This window comes from Marmota marmota, unplaced genomic scaffold (genome assembly GCF_001458135.2).
Source record: "Marmota marmota marmota unplaced genomic scaffold, marMar, whole genome shotgun sequence".
Lineage (NCBI taxonomy): Eukaryota > Metazoa > Chordata > Mammalia > Rodentia > Sciuridae > Marmota > Marmota marmota.
The window spans coordinates 32,621,087-32,635,041 of NW_025999982.1; the positions used below are offsets into that span (position 1 = coordinate 32,621,087).

Below are 13,955 nucleotides of genomic sequence, written 5' to 3' on the forward strand. Positions count from 1 at the left end.
AACCATCGGTTCAAACGATACCCCTTTGTACTGACCAATCACCCTACCCAACTTGTTCCCGCCAGTGAATGTGCTAATCATGTTTTATAGTTGTTATTTGATTTTCCCGCGGTGTGTGATGATTTGCTAAAAGAGGCTATGATGTATGTGAAGTCCCTGCCCTCTCCAAAGAATGTATAAAAATGCTGCAAACCCTGGGCTCGGGGCCTCTCAGTGTCACCAGTTGCTGTGTGTGTGCATGGAGGACCGAGCTAGCTCGCAATAAACACCTCTTTGCTGCTTACATCGATCTTGGGTCTCTGGTGGTCTTTGGGGGTCCCGAATTCGAGCATAACAACACATGTCCACGGACTCCAGTGTAAGGGTAAAAGAAATTGAAGTTAAAGCGTAAAAGTTAAAGGGTAAAAGACCAGGCGTTATAAAGTTTCTAAGCTGCAAGGTCTGAGTTAAAATGTAAAGGATTAGGTATTGTTAGGTTTCTATGCTACCTGCAAAACCTGAAATTTCTGTAGCTGTTAAGACAATGCTTGGAACTGCCCAGTAAATATTTCCCCTGACTATTTGGTTGTTTAATAAGGGCTCTGTGTGGTCGCACGTAGGCATTGCAGGGCCTGGACCAATCAGTTTAAATGTAACCCCCTCCTTAGGAATGACCTATCACTCCAGCATGACCTGTTCCCGCCAATGAATGAACTAATCATGTTTAGGAGTTGTTGTTCAATTTTCCCGCGCCTCATGATGATTTGTTCTGATGTATACAAAGCCCTCCGCCCTCCCCAAAAAGTGTACTTAAGCAGTGCTCAGCCCCTGCTCGGGGCTCTGGCTGCTTTCCCTTCTTGAGTGGGCACGGAGCCCCAGCATGCTGGTTCAATAAATCCCCTTCTGCCAATTGCATGAGTGGTCACTTGGTGGTCTCTTTCTCCGACGTTTCGCGGGACCCTTACACCAGGACAGAGAGCTAAGAGGCCTTCTAGATATCTCTTCCTCCTCAGAAACCACACAGGAGAAATAGTTTTATCACTTTTTGATCACATCTCATTTTTACCAGTCACACACACAAAAATAATAATCCACAGAACTGAAAGTGATCTGGTGACATCATATAATGTCCCTTTGCTTTTGTGGATGAAAACAGTACAACAGAGATGCAGATGTGGAAGTTAACCTTTGCTGAGCCTATGTTATAACAAAACAAACAAACAAATAAATAAACTAACTAACTGATCTTTGGGTAGAATTCCTGGCAAGCAACTTTAAAAGCCCTTGAAATGTCCTCAATAACAGGAACACTTTTGTTATGTTAAGGAGGTAACTCAGGGTGGGCCCCTAAGTAGCTTTAGGTTGGCAGCTGGTCCCCAGAAAGAACAAACATGGAATTAGAAGGTCCAGATTTTGGGCCAGGTCTGTAATACCAGCAGCTCAGGAGGTTGAGACAGGAGGATCATGAGTTCAAAGCCAGCCTCAGCAATGGTGAGGCACTAAGCAACTCAGTGAGACCCTGTCTCTAAATAAAACACAAAATAGAGCTGGGGATGTGGCTCAGTAGTTGAGTGCCCCTGAGGTCAATCCTTGGTACCTGCCCGCACCCCCCAAAAAAGGTCTGGGACTTTGGGCCAGGTGCAGTGGAGTAAGCCTGGAATCCCAGCAGCTCAGGAGGCTGAAATAGGATTGCAAGTACAAAGCCAGCCTCAGCGACTGAGTGAGGCCCTACACAAGTCTCAAAATAAAAAATAAAAGAGCTGGGGATGTGGCTCAGTGGTTAAGCACCCCTGGCTTCAAGAAGATTGGGACTTTGGACTAGGAAACCTCTGAGAAAACCTGGAGACTGAGTTCAATCATAAAGTCAATGACTTAATTGATTATTACACAAAATGAAGCTTCAATAAAAACTCTGGACAGGGAAGTCAATTGGAGTTTCCTGGTTTGCAAACACATTTGTGTGTGCTGGGAGGGTAATTCTAAGAGGAAAGGTGTGCTCTTACCCTCTCCCCACTAGCCCTCTTGATCTGGCTAGTTCTAATTTGGGTCCTTTACAATACCACTATAATGGTAAGTGCAGCGCCTTTCTGAGTCTGGCAAGTCTTTCTATCAAATTATCAAACTTGAGGGAACTATGGGAAGCATCAACTTTATAATCAGTTGTTCAGAAATGCTGGTGGCCTGGGCATCCCTCAAGTGTGGCCGGCATCTGTGTCCTCTAACTTGTGGAGTTTCTACTAACTCCAGGTGGTTTGTGCCAGAATTGCAGTACACCCAGCTGGTTTTACTGGAATGGAGTGCCTACTGTGTGCCAGGAACTTGACAGGGAACAGTATCTACAGTCATTCATGGAGCACAGTGCCCTGCCTGCTGCCTCCTAGAGTTAATAACATGGAGAATCCAAAATGAGTATCTCGTCATTAAGTTCCAAAATTTTAAAAAATCTATACCTTTGGACTAGGCTGAAAATCACCTCAAGTTTAGTTCTTTCAAGCAATGGTTCTTTCTGATATTTTCTTAGAAGTGGTCAAAATGAGTCTATCACTTGAAAGTAATTCCCTGCCCTCAAAGTGGAACTAAAATTTTTGTATGGACTGCTTCACTTTTAGCCAGCTGTCAGATACCTGAGCTGTTCTAGAGTCTACTAGTAGAAAATCCCAGGGTCTCACTGAGTTGGCAGAGTAGTGTATCCACCCATCAACTACCAAGCCCAACTGCACTCTGCTCCTAGGGCCAATATTCCATGTGTAAGGAAAACTGTGTTGGGGTTTGTGTTAAAACAAGGCTTGGGCCAGGCACAGTGGCACATGCCTTCAATCCTAGTGACTAAGGAGGCTGAGGCAGGAGGATTGTAAGTTCAGACCAACCTTAGCAACTTAGCAAGACCCTGTCTCAAAATAAAAAATAAAAAGGGCTGGGGGTGTAGTTCAGTGGTAAAGCATCCCTGTGTTCAATTCCCAGTACCAAACAAACAAAACAAACAAAAAACAGTGGTTATGGCCAACATTAGCCTGTTACAAAACCTCAGAAGGACACAATAAAAATAAAACTATAGACCAATATCCCTGATGAACACAATTGCAAAGATCCTCAATAAGGGGCTGGGCTTGTGGCTCAGTGGTGGAATATTTGCCTTGCACATGTCAGGTACTGGCCTCAATCCTCAGTACCACATGAAAATAAATAAAATAAAGATACTGTATTCATCTATGACTAAAAAAATAAAAAATATATTAAAAAGATCCTAGATAAAATATTAGCAAATAGAATTCAATAGCACATCAACAAGATAGGCCATTATCAAATTGGTTTCATTCCAGGGATGCAAGGATGGTTTGACACATACAAATCAATAAATATATGAGATACACAGAGAATAAATGTCATATTGTAGATGGAGAAAAAAAAGACATTGGATAAAATTCAATATCCCTTCATAATAAAAGCCCTGAGTAATTTAGGTATTAAAGAAGGACTATACCTCGACATAATAAAGGTTGTATAACCCATAGTCAACATCATACTGAATGAGAAAAAAGTAAAAGCATTTCCTCTAAGATCAAGAACAAAATAAGGGTGTCCAATCTTACTACACTTATTCAATATATTGCTAGAAATTTTAGCTAAAGCAATTAGGAAATAAAAGGCACACAAACAGGTAAGAAGTTGAATTATCTTTGCAGATGATATGACTCTATACATAGGAAAACTTAAAGACCCACCAAAAGACTATTAGGACTGGTAAAGGAATTCAGTTAAGTAATGGGATATAAAATGAGCATACAAAATAAATAGCTTTTCTATACACCAATAATAAATTTGCTACAAAATTATGAAGAAATCTCATTCACAATAGTCACAGAAATAAAACAACAAAACACCCTATAGGCAGGGATAAACTTAATTTAAATAGTAAAAAAAAAAAAATGAAAATTATGATATGCTAAAGAAATAAATTAAGGAGGACACTGAAAGATGGAAAGACCTCATAAGTTCATGGTTTAGAAGAATACTGATTAAATGTCCATAGTACCCAAAGCAATCTACAGATTTAGTGTACTCCAACAAAACACTGGTAATGTTCTTCATAAAACTAGGGGAAAAATCCTAAAATTCATATTGAAATGCAAAAGACCTTGAAAAGCTAAAGCAAACTTGAGCAAAAAGTGCAAAGCTAGAGGCATCACAATATCTGATTTTAGGACATATTATAAACCCACAGTCATAAAACCATGATGGTATTGGAGTAAAAATAGACCCATAGACCAATGGAACAGAATAGAGAGCCCATAAATAAATCCACACAACTTCAGCTGACCAAGGTGTCAAAACATACAATGGATAACAAACCTCTTTAACAAATAGTACTAGGAAAACTTCCCACATATACAAGACAGAAACTTGACCCCATCCCTCACCCTGCACAAAAAATCAACTCAATGTGGGCCAAAGACTTTAATGCAAGACATGAAACTCTGGAACTACCAGAGGAAATATAAGAGAAACACTTCAAGATATTGGTACAGGCAATGAGTTCCTGAATAAGACTGATAGGAAGCAAAAGCAAAAGTTGACAAATGGGATTACATAAAACTAAAAAGCCTCTGCACAGCAAAGGAAACAATAGAGAGAAGAGTGTACCTACAGAATGGGAGAAAATGTTTGCTAGCTATTCATCTGACAGAGGGTTAATATCCACAATACATAAATAATTCACACTTTACAACAACAAAAAACAAGTAATCCAATTAAAAATGGCCAAATGATCTGAACAAATACTTCTCAAAAGAGAAACTATAAAGGACCAATAAATATGTGAAAAAATATCTTTAGCTATCAAAGAAATGCAAATAAAAACCACAAGATACCATCTCACCACAGTTAGAACAGCAAACTAACATAAAAATAACAAATGTTGGTGAGGATGTTGAAAAAAGAAACACTTAGACACTGTTGGTGGGAATGTAAATTAGTTCAACCACTACAGAAAACAGTATCAAAATTCCTTAAAAACTAAAAATACATCTACCATATGATTCAGCTATCCCAACCCTGATTACATATTCAAAGGAAATGAAGTCAGCATATAAAAGAGATACCTACATACATACCCATGTTTTGGGGGCACTATTCACAATAGCTAAGATATGGAATCAACTGAGGTCTCTATCAATAGTGGAATGGATAAAGAAAATATGGTATATATACACAATAGAGTATTATTCGTAAAGAAGAATGAAATCCTGTCATTTGCAGGAAAATGTATGGAACTAGAGGACATCATGTTAAGCAAAATAAGCCAGACACATAAAGACAAGTATCATACATTTCATACGTGAAAATTAAAAAGAAATGAAGAAAAGATGACCTGAATGTAGAAGAGGGATTATTAGGGATAGTGCAAGGGGGAAAGAAGGGAGCAGGGAGGGAGTTAAGCATAGAATACAAGTGACTGGACATAATCAATACACAATGCATGCATGGGTGAAAATATCACGACGAATTCCACTAATTTGCAAAATTAATATGTGCAAGCTGAGTGTGGTAGTGCATATCTGTAATCCCAGATACTCAGGAGGCTGAGGGTGAAAGGATCACTTGAGCCCACAAGTTCAAGACCAGCCAGGAAACGTAGTAAGATCCCATCTCAAACAGCAAAGTAATATGTGTTAATGATTACAATAAAAATAGAAAGAGGAGGAGGAAGAGGAGGAGGAGGAGGAGGGGGGGGGAGGAGAGCGATTGTGGCGGCTTTGGGAAATATTAGGACCAAAGATCTGTCCACTGGCTCCTTTATATTGGATTGTCTTTGCTCTTCCCAAGGTGGGAAACTAGCAAGAGGAAGGATCTATTAGCAGACCTTGGTGGTCATTTCATGCCATTTCCTTATTTCACACAGGACACTAAATCCCAGGGAAGTAGAAAGACTTACTCTAATGTTCTCTAAATTTTCTTCTCAAGGCTATCTGCAGTCAAGCCAGAGACTCAATTTTCAAAAGATACATTATGATCAGCCTTATATTTTAAGAACCATAGACTAGACTGGAAAGGCCTCTTTCGAGAGTCATCAGACCTTCCAAATATGACTCATGGGCTGCTCCATCTGCCTCCAAGTAAATGTTTTGGCTGAGAAGCCAGCCTAGCTGTGGGGCTATATGAAAACCAAGGGTATGGCTTTGGTTGTGAGAGGGATGGAGAGGTCAGGGCATGAAGGACATGGCAGAGGGTGACCAGGTAAGAGCAAGAGATGTAGACTGCCCTGGGGATCAAAGACCACAATATACACTCCCCCAAAAACAGGTGCTCTGGAAATGTCTGTTAAATGCCAAGTAAAGACATCCTATTTCGTCCTCTCATGATGCAGTGTGGCAGATCCACCACCCAGCCATTCACGAGAGCTTGGCCCCCAACTTACTCCTCGCATTCTTCAACTCTTGCTCCCTTCCATTTATAGTATCATCAGAATAAAAGTGGTGAATCCAGTTCACAGCACAGCCTTTATCCATCAAAATTCTGAGCACAGAGATTTTGACTGTGGTTGGGAAATATACACAAAGTTTTGGGCAAGCACAGGCTGACACACAGGCAGCCCTGTGATGGATGAGATCAATTTTTGAAGACTTTCTGCCTTCATCTTCCAGGTTACGGATGTCAGATTTTTTCCCCAGCTCTCAGCCTCATATTCCAAACTACAACCTTCCACAATAATCACAGGCATCATTTTATATAACCTCTAGAAAATGAGTCACTTTTTGATAAAATAGCATTTTAAAACTTGTGGTCTACTAAAGGTCTGATTCAATTCAGTTGGTTGGTTGGGATGAAAATATAAAAGTTATACTCAAGGGATGGGGATGTGGCTCAAGTGGTAGTGCGTTCACCTGGCATGCGTGAGGTGCTGGGTTCAATCCTCAGCACCACATAAAAATAAAATAAAGATGTTGTGTCCCCTGAAAACTAAAAAATAAATATTAAAAAATTCTCTCTCTCTTTAAAAAAAAAAGTTATACTCGAAGCTAAGAAATGCTTAAAAAACTAGTAATCCATTTTATATTTTAGCTACTTAATGAATGTATCAATAAGGCATCAAATTTATCAATAAGCATTAAAATGACTTGTCAATTTTAAGTTATTACTAAAGGTATCAATAAAATTGGTATGTGTTTAATATATGAATCAGTCTTCTTGAGAGAGGCACCAAAAGGTTCCAGCTTACAGGGGCCAGGTCTGATTCTCACTGCCAAACCCCAATGCTCAACCCAGTACCTGGCTTGTAAATGTTTGTTAGATAAAGGGTCAGAGAGGTGGCAAAATGGAAAGGAATAAGCATTTTCTGATCACTTTTAAAATCAATTTCCACATGGACTAACCAAAAAGCCTATCTTGAATGTTTAAATATTTTACCTGCTGAATATGTTATGATCTAGGATTTTATCCAAATTGGGCTTTTAAAGCCTCCTTTTCATGGAGCCTGTTGTAAATGGAAGCATCCTAAGGGCAATCAGGCAGGAACAAATGTCACCATCACACTCCTCACCTGCCATGTCGATGGCAAAAGGCCTGTCTGCTCTCCAGCCGGTGTACCAACCAACGACTTTTCCATTTTCCACCAATGGACGTTCATAGCGTCGACCACCAACCAGGCCCACTGGCCAGACAGAAACCTTACGTGTGGTTCGCATCTACAAAAGGGGGAAAGAGATGTGTTTTAAGTTTTGTTAGGGAAAAGAAGCAAGGAAAGGAACATGACCCACACAGAAGGAATAGGAGGGGTTGGTGGTACAGATTCAAAAGATGAAGATTTCTAAACAGAAGCCTTCCGTGGGTACATTGCTAGCCCAATTCATTATGGTTTGGCCACTAAGTACCCTCAGCATCTACTAGTATAAATGCAGCTGGTTTAAAGCTCAAGCCTTAATAGAAAGCAGGTGTCAATACCTGAATCACTTATTTGAGCTAAGTTGAGGCTATTGAATATTTTCCATTTGTTTCAAAGTTGAATCTTTCAAATAATACTTTGTATCTTCTGAAGGGAGAAGGTTTACTTCCCCTTCAGGGAACTTCATGACTCAGTAAGAGCAAAACTTGCACTCAGAGGAGCCATGGGAATGTCCTTTCTTTTAATTTACAGCTGTATATACACAGACATCTTGGCTGGGACATTAATAATGGGATCCAGACCCAGGATAGTAGGCATCCTACACAGTGACAAAAAGAAACACACACCCTTAAAAAAAAATTACCTGCCTTTCAAGGCAGTCAGGCCAAAGTAGAGAACATAAATGCCTCACACAGGTGTTGAAGTATTTGGTACTCTTCCTGCCACATGGTTATGCATGGTGGAATACCAGTTAACACACCCTCATCTGAAAATTATTTGCTGTACTTCTTTAAGGGGAAATGTTCGTAAGAAAGCTTGTCAATTTCAGGCAGCATTTCCAAGGAAAACCATCTCTATTGCCATCTTCTGCTAGCCCACACAGCACTGGAATGCAAATTAGCACACTTCCTTGGGCAGATGCATCCCATGCTGGAGCCATGGCCATCAAAAAACAACTCCTGCTGTTGAGGTAATTATAATTTTGACACCAGTGCTTTATCTTTTATTTGCTATAAAATTGAACTGGGTCACCACGATTGGGTAACCCAGGGTTAAAATACCGATTATCAAATTTTTAATGAAATGAAGAACAGTGATATGCTGGGAAAGATTTTCAAACACAATTGGAACAGAAGTCCTGTTATTAGAAAGTAATTAGAAGCTCCCACTAGCTAAGCACCCCCAATTTCACTTAAGCTTAATGTCCTACCTTATTCCAGTAGGAGACTTTAAGGGCCTGAAGTGTTCCAGGTAAGGAAGCGTCTCATTGCACTGGTCTCCCTCAAATCTGAAACTATTATTTTTATATTTCTATCACTTTTTCAATAAATTAATCACAACTGTCTTGTACAAATTCTAAATTTTATAATTAGAAAAAAAAAAAGCTTTACTGAGGTACAGACTGAAAAAAAAAAAAGTGTACAGGTCCAAGACTGTCATTTTTTAAAAGGACCATTTGCAAGGCTGGCCCTTAGCTGGGGAACTTGCCTGTGAAACATGTCCTACACTGCTAAGGCTATTTTGCCTATTTGGGGTATTAAACACCCACTTATTTTTTAAAATCAAAATTTTTGGTAGGCAAGGGGTAGCTACATGACCAGCTCTCAGTAAAACCCATGAACTCTGAAGTTTTCAACTGGTTTCCCTGGGCATACACACTGCACATCTGTAGCTAGGTTTCTGCTGCCGGAGGGAATGTGTGCTCTGCCTTCTCGCTCAAGGGAGGGGAGAACAGAGGAAGCCAGTACACAGCTTCCTACAGATTCTGCCCCATGTCTTTATTCTTCCTAATCCACTTTGTATTCTTACTGTGTTGCTTACAGTAAATGTTAGCCATGAGTACAATTATTCACCGAGTGCTGGGAGTCCTAGTAAATCTCCAAACAAGTGGATAACCTTGGGGACCTCGGAAATATGGATACAGAACAAAATGAACATTTTAAATGTAAAGTTTGGCACACTTTGACATATATACGTACCTTGTAACCATTACCACTGTGAAGATAATTAACAAATCCTGTACCCACAGAAGTCTTTCTGTGTGACCTTTTTAAATCCATCCTTCCAGTCCTTTCCCACCTGCCCCATCCCAGGAAACCACTGATTTCCGTTTTGCTACAATGTGTTTGGATTTTCCAGAATTTTATATGAATGTAATTATATAGCATGTGATGCGTGTGTGTGTGTGTGTGTGTGTGTGTAAGTGTGGCTCCTTTCACTCAGCATCATTAATATGAAGATTCATCCATTTGCAATGTGTATCAATAGTTCATTCCTTTGTGTTGTAGAACAGTACTCCATTGGAAGGTTAGCAGCTTGTTCCACCTGCTTACGGACATGTAGGTTGTTTTGAGTTTTTGTATGTTTAGAGATCAATCTGCTATGGATATCTGTATACAAGTCTGTGTGGGTTTCATTTTTAAATATTAATACCTAGGAGTGGAAGGACTGCACCACATATTTAACTTTATACAAACTGCTAGTTCATTTTCCAAAGTATGTGTGTCATTTCACATTCCCATCAGCAGTGTATGAGAGCTCCACTTCCTCCACATCCTCATCAACAGTTGGTATGGCAATTCTTCAATTTTAGCAATTCTAATAGGTATCAGTATTATCAACTGTGGTTTTAATTTGCATTTTTCTGATGATTAATGATGTTTAATATCTTATTGTACTTATTGCCACCTGTATCTCTTTGGTGAAAAGTCTGTTTGAATTTTCCCCCATTTTAAATATTGGTTGTTTTCTTACTATTGAGCTTTCAGTGTTGTTTATATGTTCTATATACAAATCTTTTACTAGAAATATGATTTATTGCGGGGAGCCATCCGTGAAAAACCCATGAGGATCTTCTCTAGGCAAGAAGCCAGGGAGTTTTTAGGTTTAACCTGGCTCTCCCGCACAATAGATTGCTCAAGGCACATGACCTTTATCTTCCTCTGCTAGGAAGATATCTCCTGGTTGCTTCGGAGATGGGCATAACCCACTGGGAACTGGACAGCCCACCTATAACCCTTTCTGGTGAAGAACATTCTATGGAAGACCTTTGATGTCCCCCGATATAAATAAAGCAAGCATGGGCTCCATTTTGGTTTTTAATATAGAAGCTCAGTTCCTATGATCTTCTAGCTTGTCCTGCCTCTGTTTTCTGAAAATATTTTCTGTGTCCTGTGGTTTTTTCATCATTCTATTTTTCTTAGCTTCTATTCTGCAGCCAGCCTATTCCACTGAGGGGAGCCCCATTTCCATTGCCTGCGTGAAACATGGGCAAGAATTTATAGTTTTCTCTCAGTCTGTGGCTCATGTTTAATTCTTATAATTGTTTTATAAAGAACAGAAGTTTTTCATATTAATCAAATCCAATTTCTCAATTTTTTTCTTTATGGATCATGCTTTCGGTGTTGTATCCAAAATAGCTTAGCCCAATCCAAGGTCACAGGGCTTTCTCTTCTTTATAGTTTATGATCCATTTTTCAGTTAATTTTTGAATATGGTATGAATGGCTGATTAAAAGGTGTGGAAAAAATACCTTTATTTTTGTTGTATTTACTTTATTCCAAATATATTTAATTGTCTTGGAACAACTGAACTGCTTTTGCATCTTTGCCAAAAACCAGTTGTGCATAAGAGTGTAGATTTATTGGAAGCTCTATTCTGATCCATGGTCTACTTGGTGATCACAATGCCAATACCACATTGTCTTGATTTATTGTAGATTTTAAGTCTTCTAATCAGATAGTGTTAATCCTGCAACTTTCTCCTTCATTTTGCAAGTGGTTTTGACTTTTCTAGGTCCTTTTATTTTCCAAATAAATCTTACAGCTTGTCAATTTCAGCAAAATGTTGATAGGGATTGCACTGAATCTGTATATCAATTTAGTGAGGATGACACCTTAATAACATTGATCTACCACAAACATAATCTTCCTCCCGCTTTATTTACATCTTTTATTTCCCCTAATAATATTTTGATAATTTAATTCTTGAATCAATATTAATATTTAATGTGTTTACATCCTAAGTCATTATCACAGGTGGGAACAAAATAGAAAATATACTAATATTTTCACCAAAATAGAATTTCCTGTCCTCAACTCACTCTATTTTCAGGCTCCTGTTCCTTCATATGCTGTGGAAAATGAAAACATTTCAATTTATCTTACATATCAAACATACCAAACATACAAAGAAGCCAAGTATAATCTAATAAATACATGTTTTAATTAACAGAATGGCTTTATATCTATAAGGCACTAAAAATAGTACTGAGCTCTTTTGGGAGGAATATTTCCTTAAAGGTTATGATTTGTTTTGTCTCCTAAACTCTTTTTTTGCACAGTGCAGTAAATTTTCAAATCTGTAGAAAACTAGTGAGCAGATCCCCATTTCAGATTTCTATGTCCTTTTGAGAAGGCATGAAATTTTGCCCTGCGTACAGCAAGTGCCCAATAAGTCTTGACAAGTGAGAAAGTACCATGTAGTAATTTAAATATGGGTCCAACCAGTATATGCATGGGCTGTACAAAAGACATGCTTATAAGCAAAGAGGGAAACAGATAAGAAAAGGAAGTTTAAAAAATGTTTTTTTTTTTTCAAGAAAAGAGAAACTGCCATTAAAGAGATTAACCTATTTCTATAGAATGGCTAGGAAGAAGACAATTAAATATGGTCATAGAAATTAAGCATGTTTCGCGGCAGGCTTTTTATTTAAACAGAGCCATGAAACATGTAGGATTTTGCCAACAGAACACAGAATGACCTATGGTTCTAAGTAATGAGGTGAATCAAAGAAGCAACACTTCACGGGTTTTGTTTGCACACTGCAGATTTCTGAGAGCAGTTCAGAGCTAACATTTGTCCAAGTTTTATTTTTTCCAGAGGGTTAGAAGTTAAAAGTGAGGTGATAATTGTATAAAAGCAAGTGATGTGGCAAGAGGATGCAGGTATGCTAAATTTTTTAAAAAGATGTCATTTAAATAGTTGAAAATTTTGAAAAGATCCAGATGCCGCTGCAGTCTGAAGTGCTCTGAAATTTGCTGTGGAATGGCCCTCTGCACACGACCACTATCCTATATAGAGTGCCAGACATTTCAAAGCAAAATAGCACAGCTATTTACAGAACTTCTTCATGTCCCCCTTGGGATCTATCTTTTGTTCTGTCCTTTTCACTCAATCTATGTTCTTTAAGGATAACTTGGCAGTCCCTTTCTCTGCAGACAGGGAGGAAAATGTTACAATGACTTACTATTAAAAGTATGAGTACCCTTCCATAACTAAAATATCCTGCGTTTAAAAGCTTTGTTACTTTCTTAGCACAATGTAGCAGCTACACAATCATCACAACTTTAAAGTGCATGGTTTGAGCTCTAATTCAAAACATTAGTTGCAACTGATATTAAGGGGAAGTAATTCACAAATTTAGAAGCATTCCAATGTTACAAACAGGTCAGAATCCCAGGGGCACTTTTCATATATATTCAATGTCAGAGTCACATTCTGTTATTTACTTTTCCTGCTACGACTCCCAATTAAGTGGGCAGGGCTTGCATTAGCAATGGTAACCATCCACTCTCATGACCAGAGTAATTCCCAAACACCCAATGATTATCAAGGACACACAAGAGACAAATGGTTTCTCTCCATACTCCTCTAGGATAAATACCCTTTAGACTATTCCAGGATGGGTGGTACTTGTTTAACACATTGTCTTCTCTAGGACAGGAGGGAGGCAGGTAGCTACTATGCATTCTATGTCTGGTGACTCTTGCCAATAGCCAGCTCTTGTGTTTAAAGCTGCAGGAGGGTGGTGGTGGTGGTGGGGGTGGGGGGAGCTGGCTACCAGCCAGCTCCAGGGACTGGAACACTTCAGAAGATCACATACAGGCCACCATCAGAGCACCCTCAGAGGAAAACAGAAAAAGTGAAGCAAATGCCTTCAGCTTCCTTGAGGACACGGTACTAGTTGAAATCATGTTTTATTTTCTCCAAAGGGAAAGAAAGCAAGTTCTTGATCTTCTGAAATTTAAAATGCTATAGGCAACCTCAAGGAGTAGAATTACAATAAAGAATGTGGCACTCTGTATCCTGTTTTTTAAACTAGCAATTTCAGTGGGGCACACACACATACAGGCATGCACATGCATGCACAAAACCCACCAAATCCAATGGGACCCAATCAATTAAAGACACAAAGGAAACATTACTGTAAATATGAGGAAGATCTGAATACAGAGTGATGACCTAGAAATAAGTACCCTTCTAATTTCATTGTCCATAGACATCTGGTATTTTCTAACACAGAACAACATTTTATGATGTGCCATACCCATATTTTTCTTTGGCACAAACTTCTGCCCCTCTTCTTTCTTGCATC

At 38.9% G+C, this 13,955-nt stretch overlaps 1 protein-coding gene across 1 annotated transcript in view; it reads right to left on the reverse strand.

The window, feature by feature from the left end:
• The window catches only part of B3gat2 (beta-1,3-glucuronyltransferase 2), a 74,463-nt gene that overhangs the window by 31,861 nt on the left and 28,647 nt on the right, over positions 1-13,955 (reverse strand). Inside the window, exon 2 of the mRNA XM_015487899.2 lies at positions 7,517-7,661. Coding sequence (XP_015343385.1) covers positions 7,517-7,661 — 145 coding nt within the window. The remainder of the gene's footprint in view (positions 1-7,516; positions 7,662-13,955) is intronic.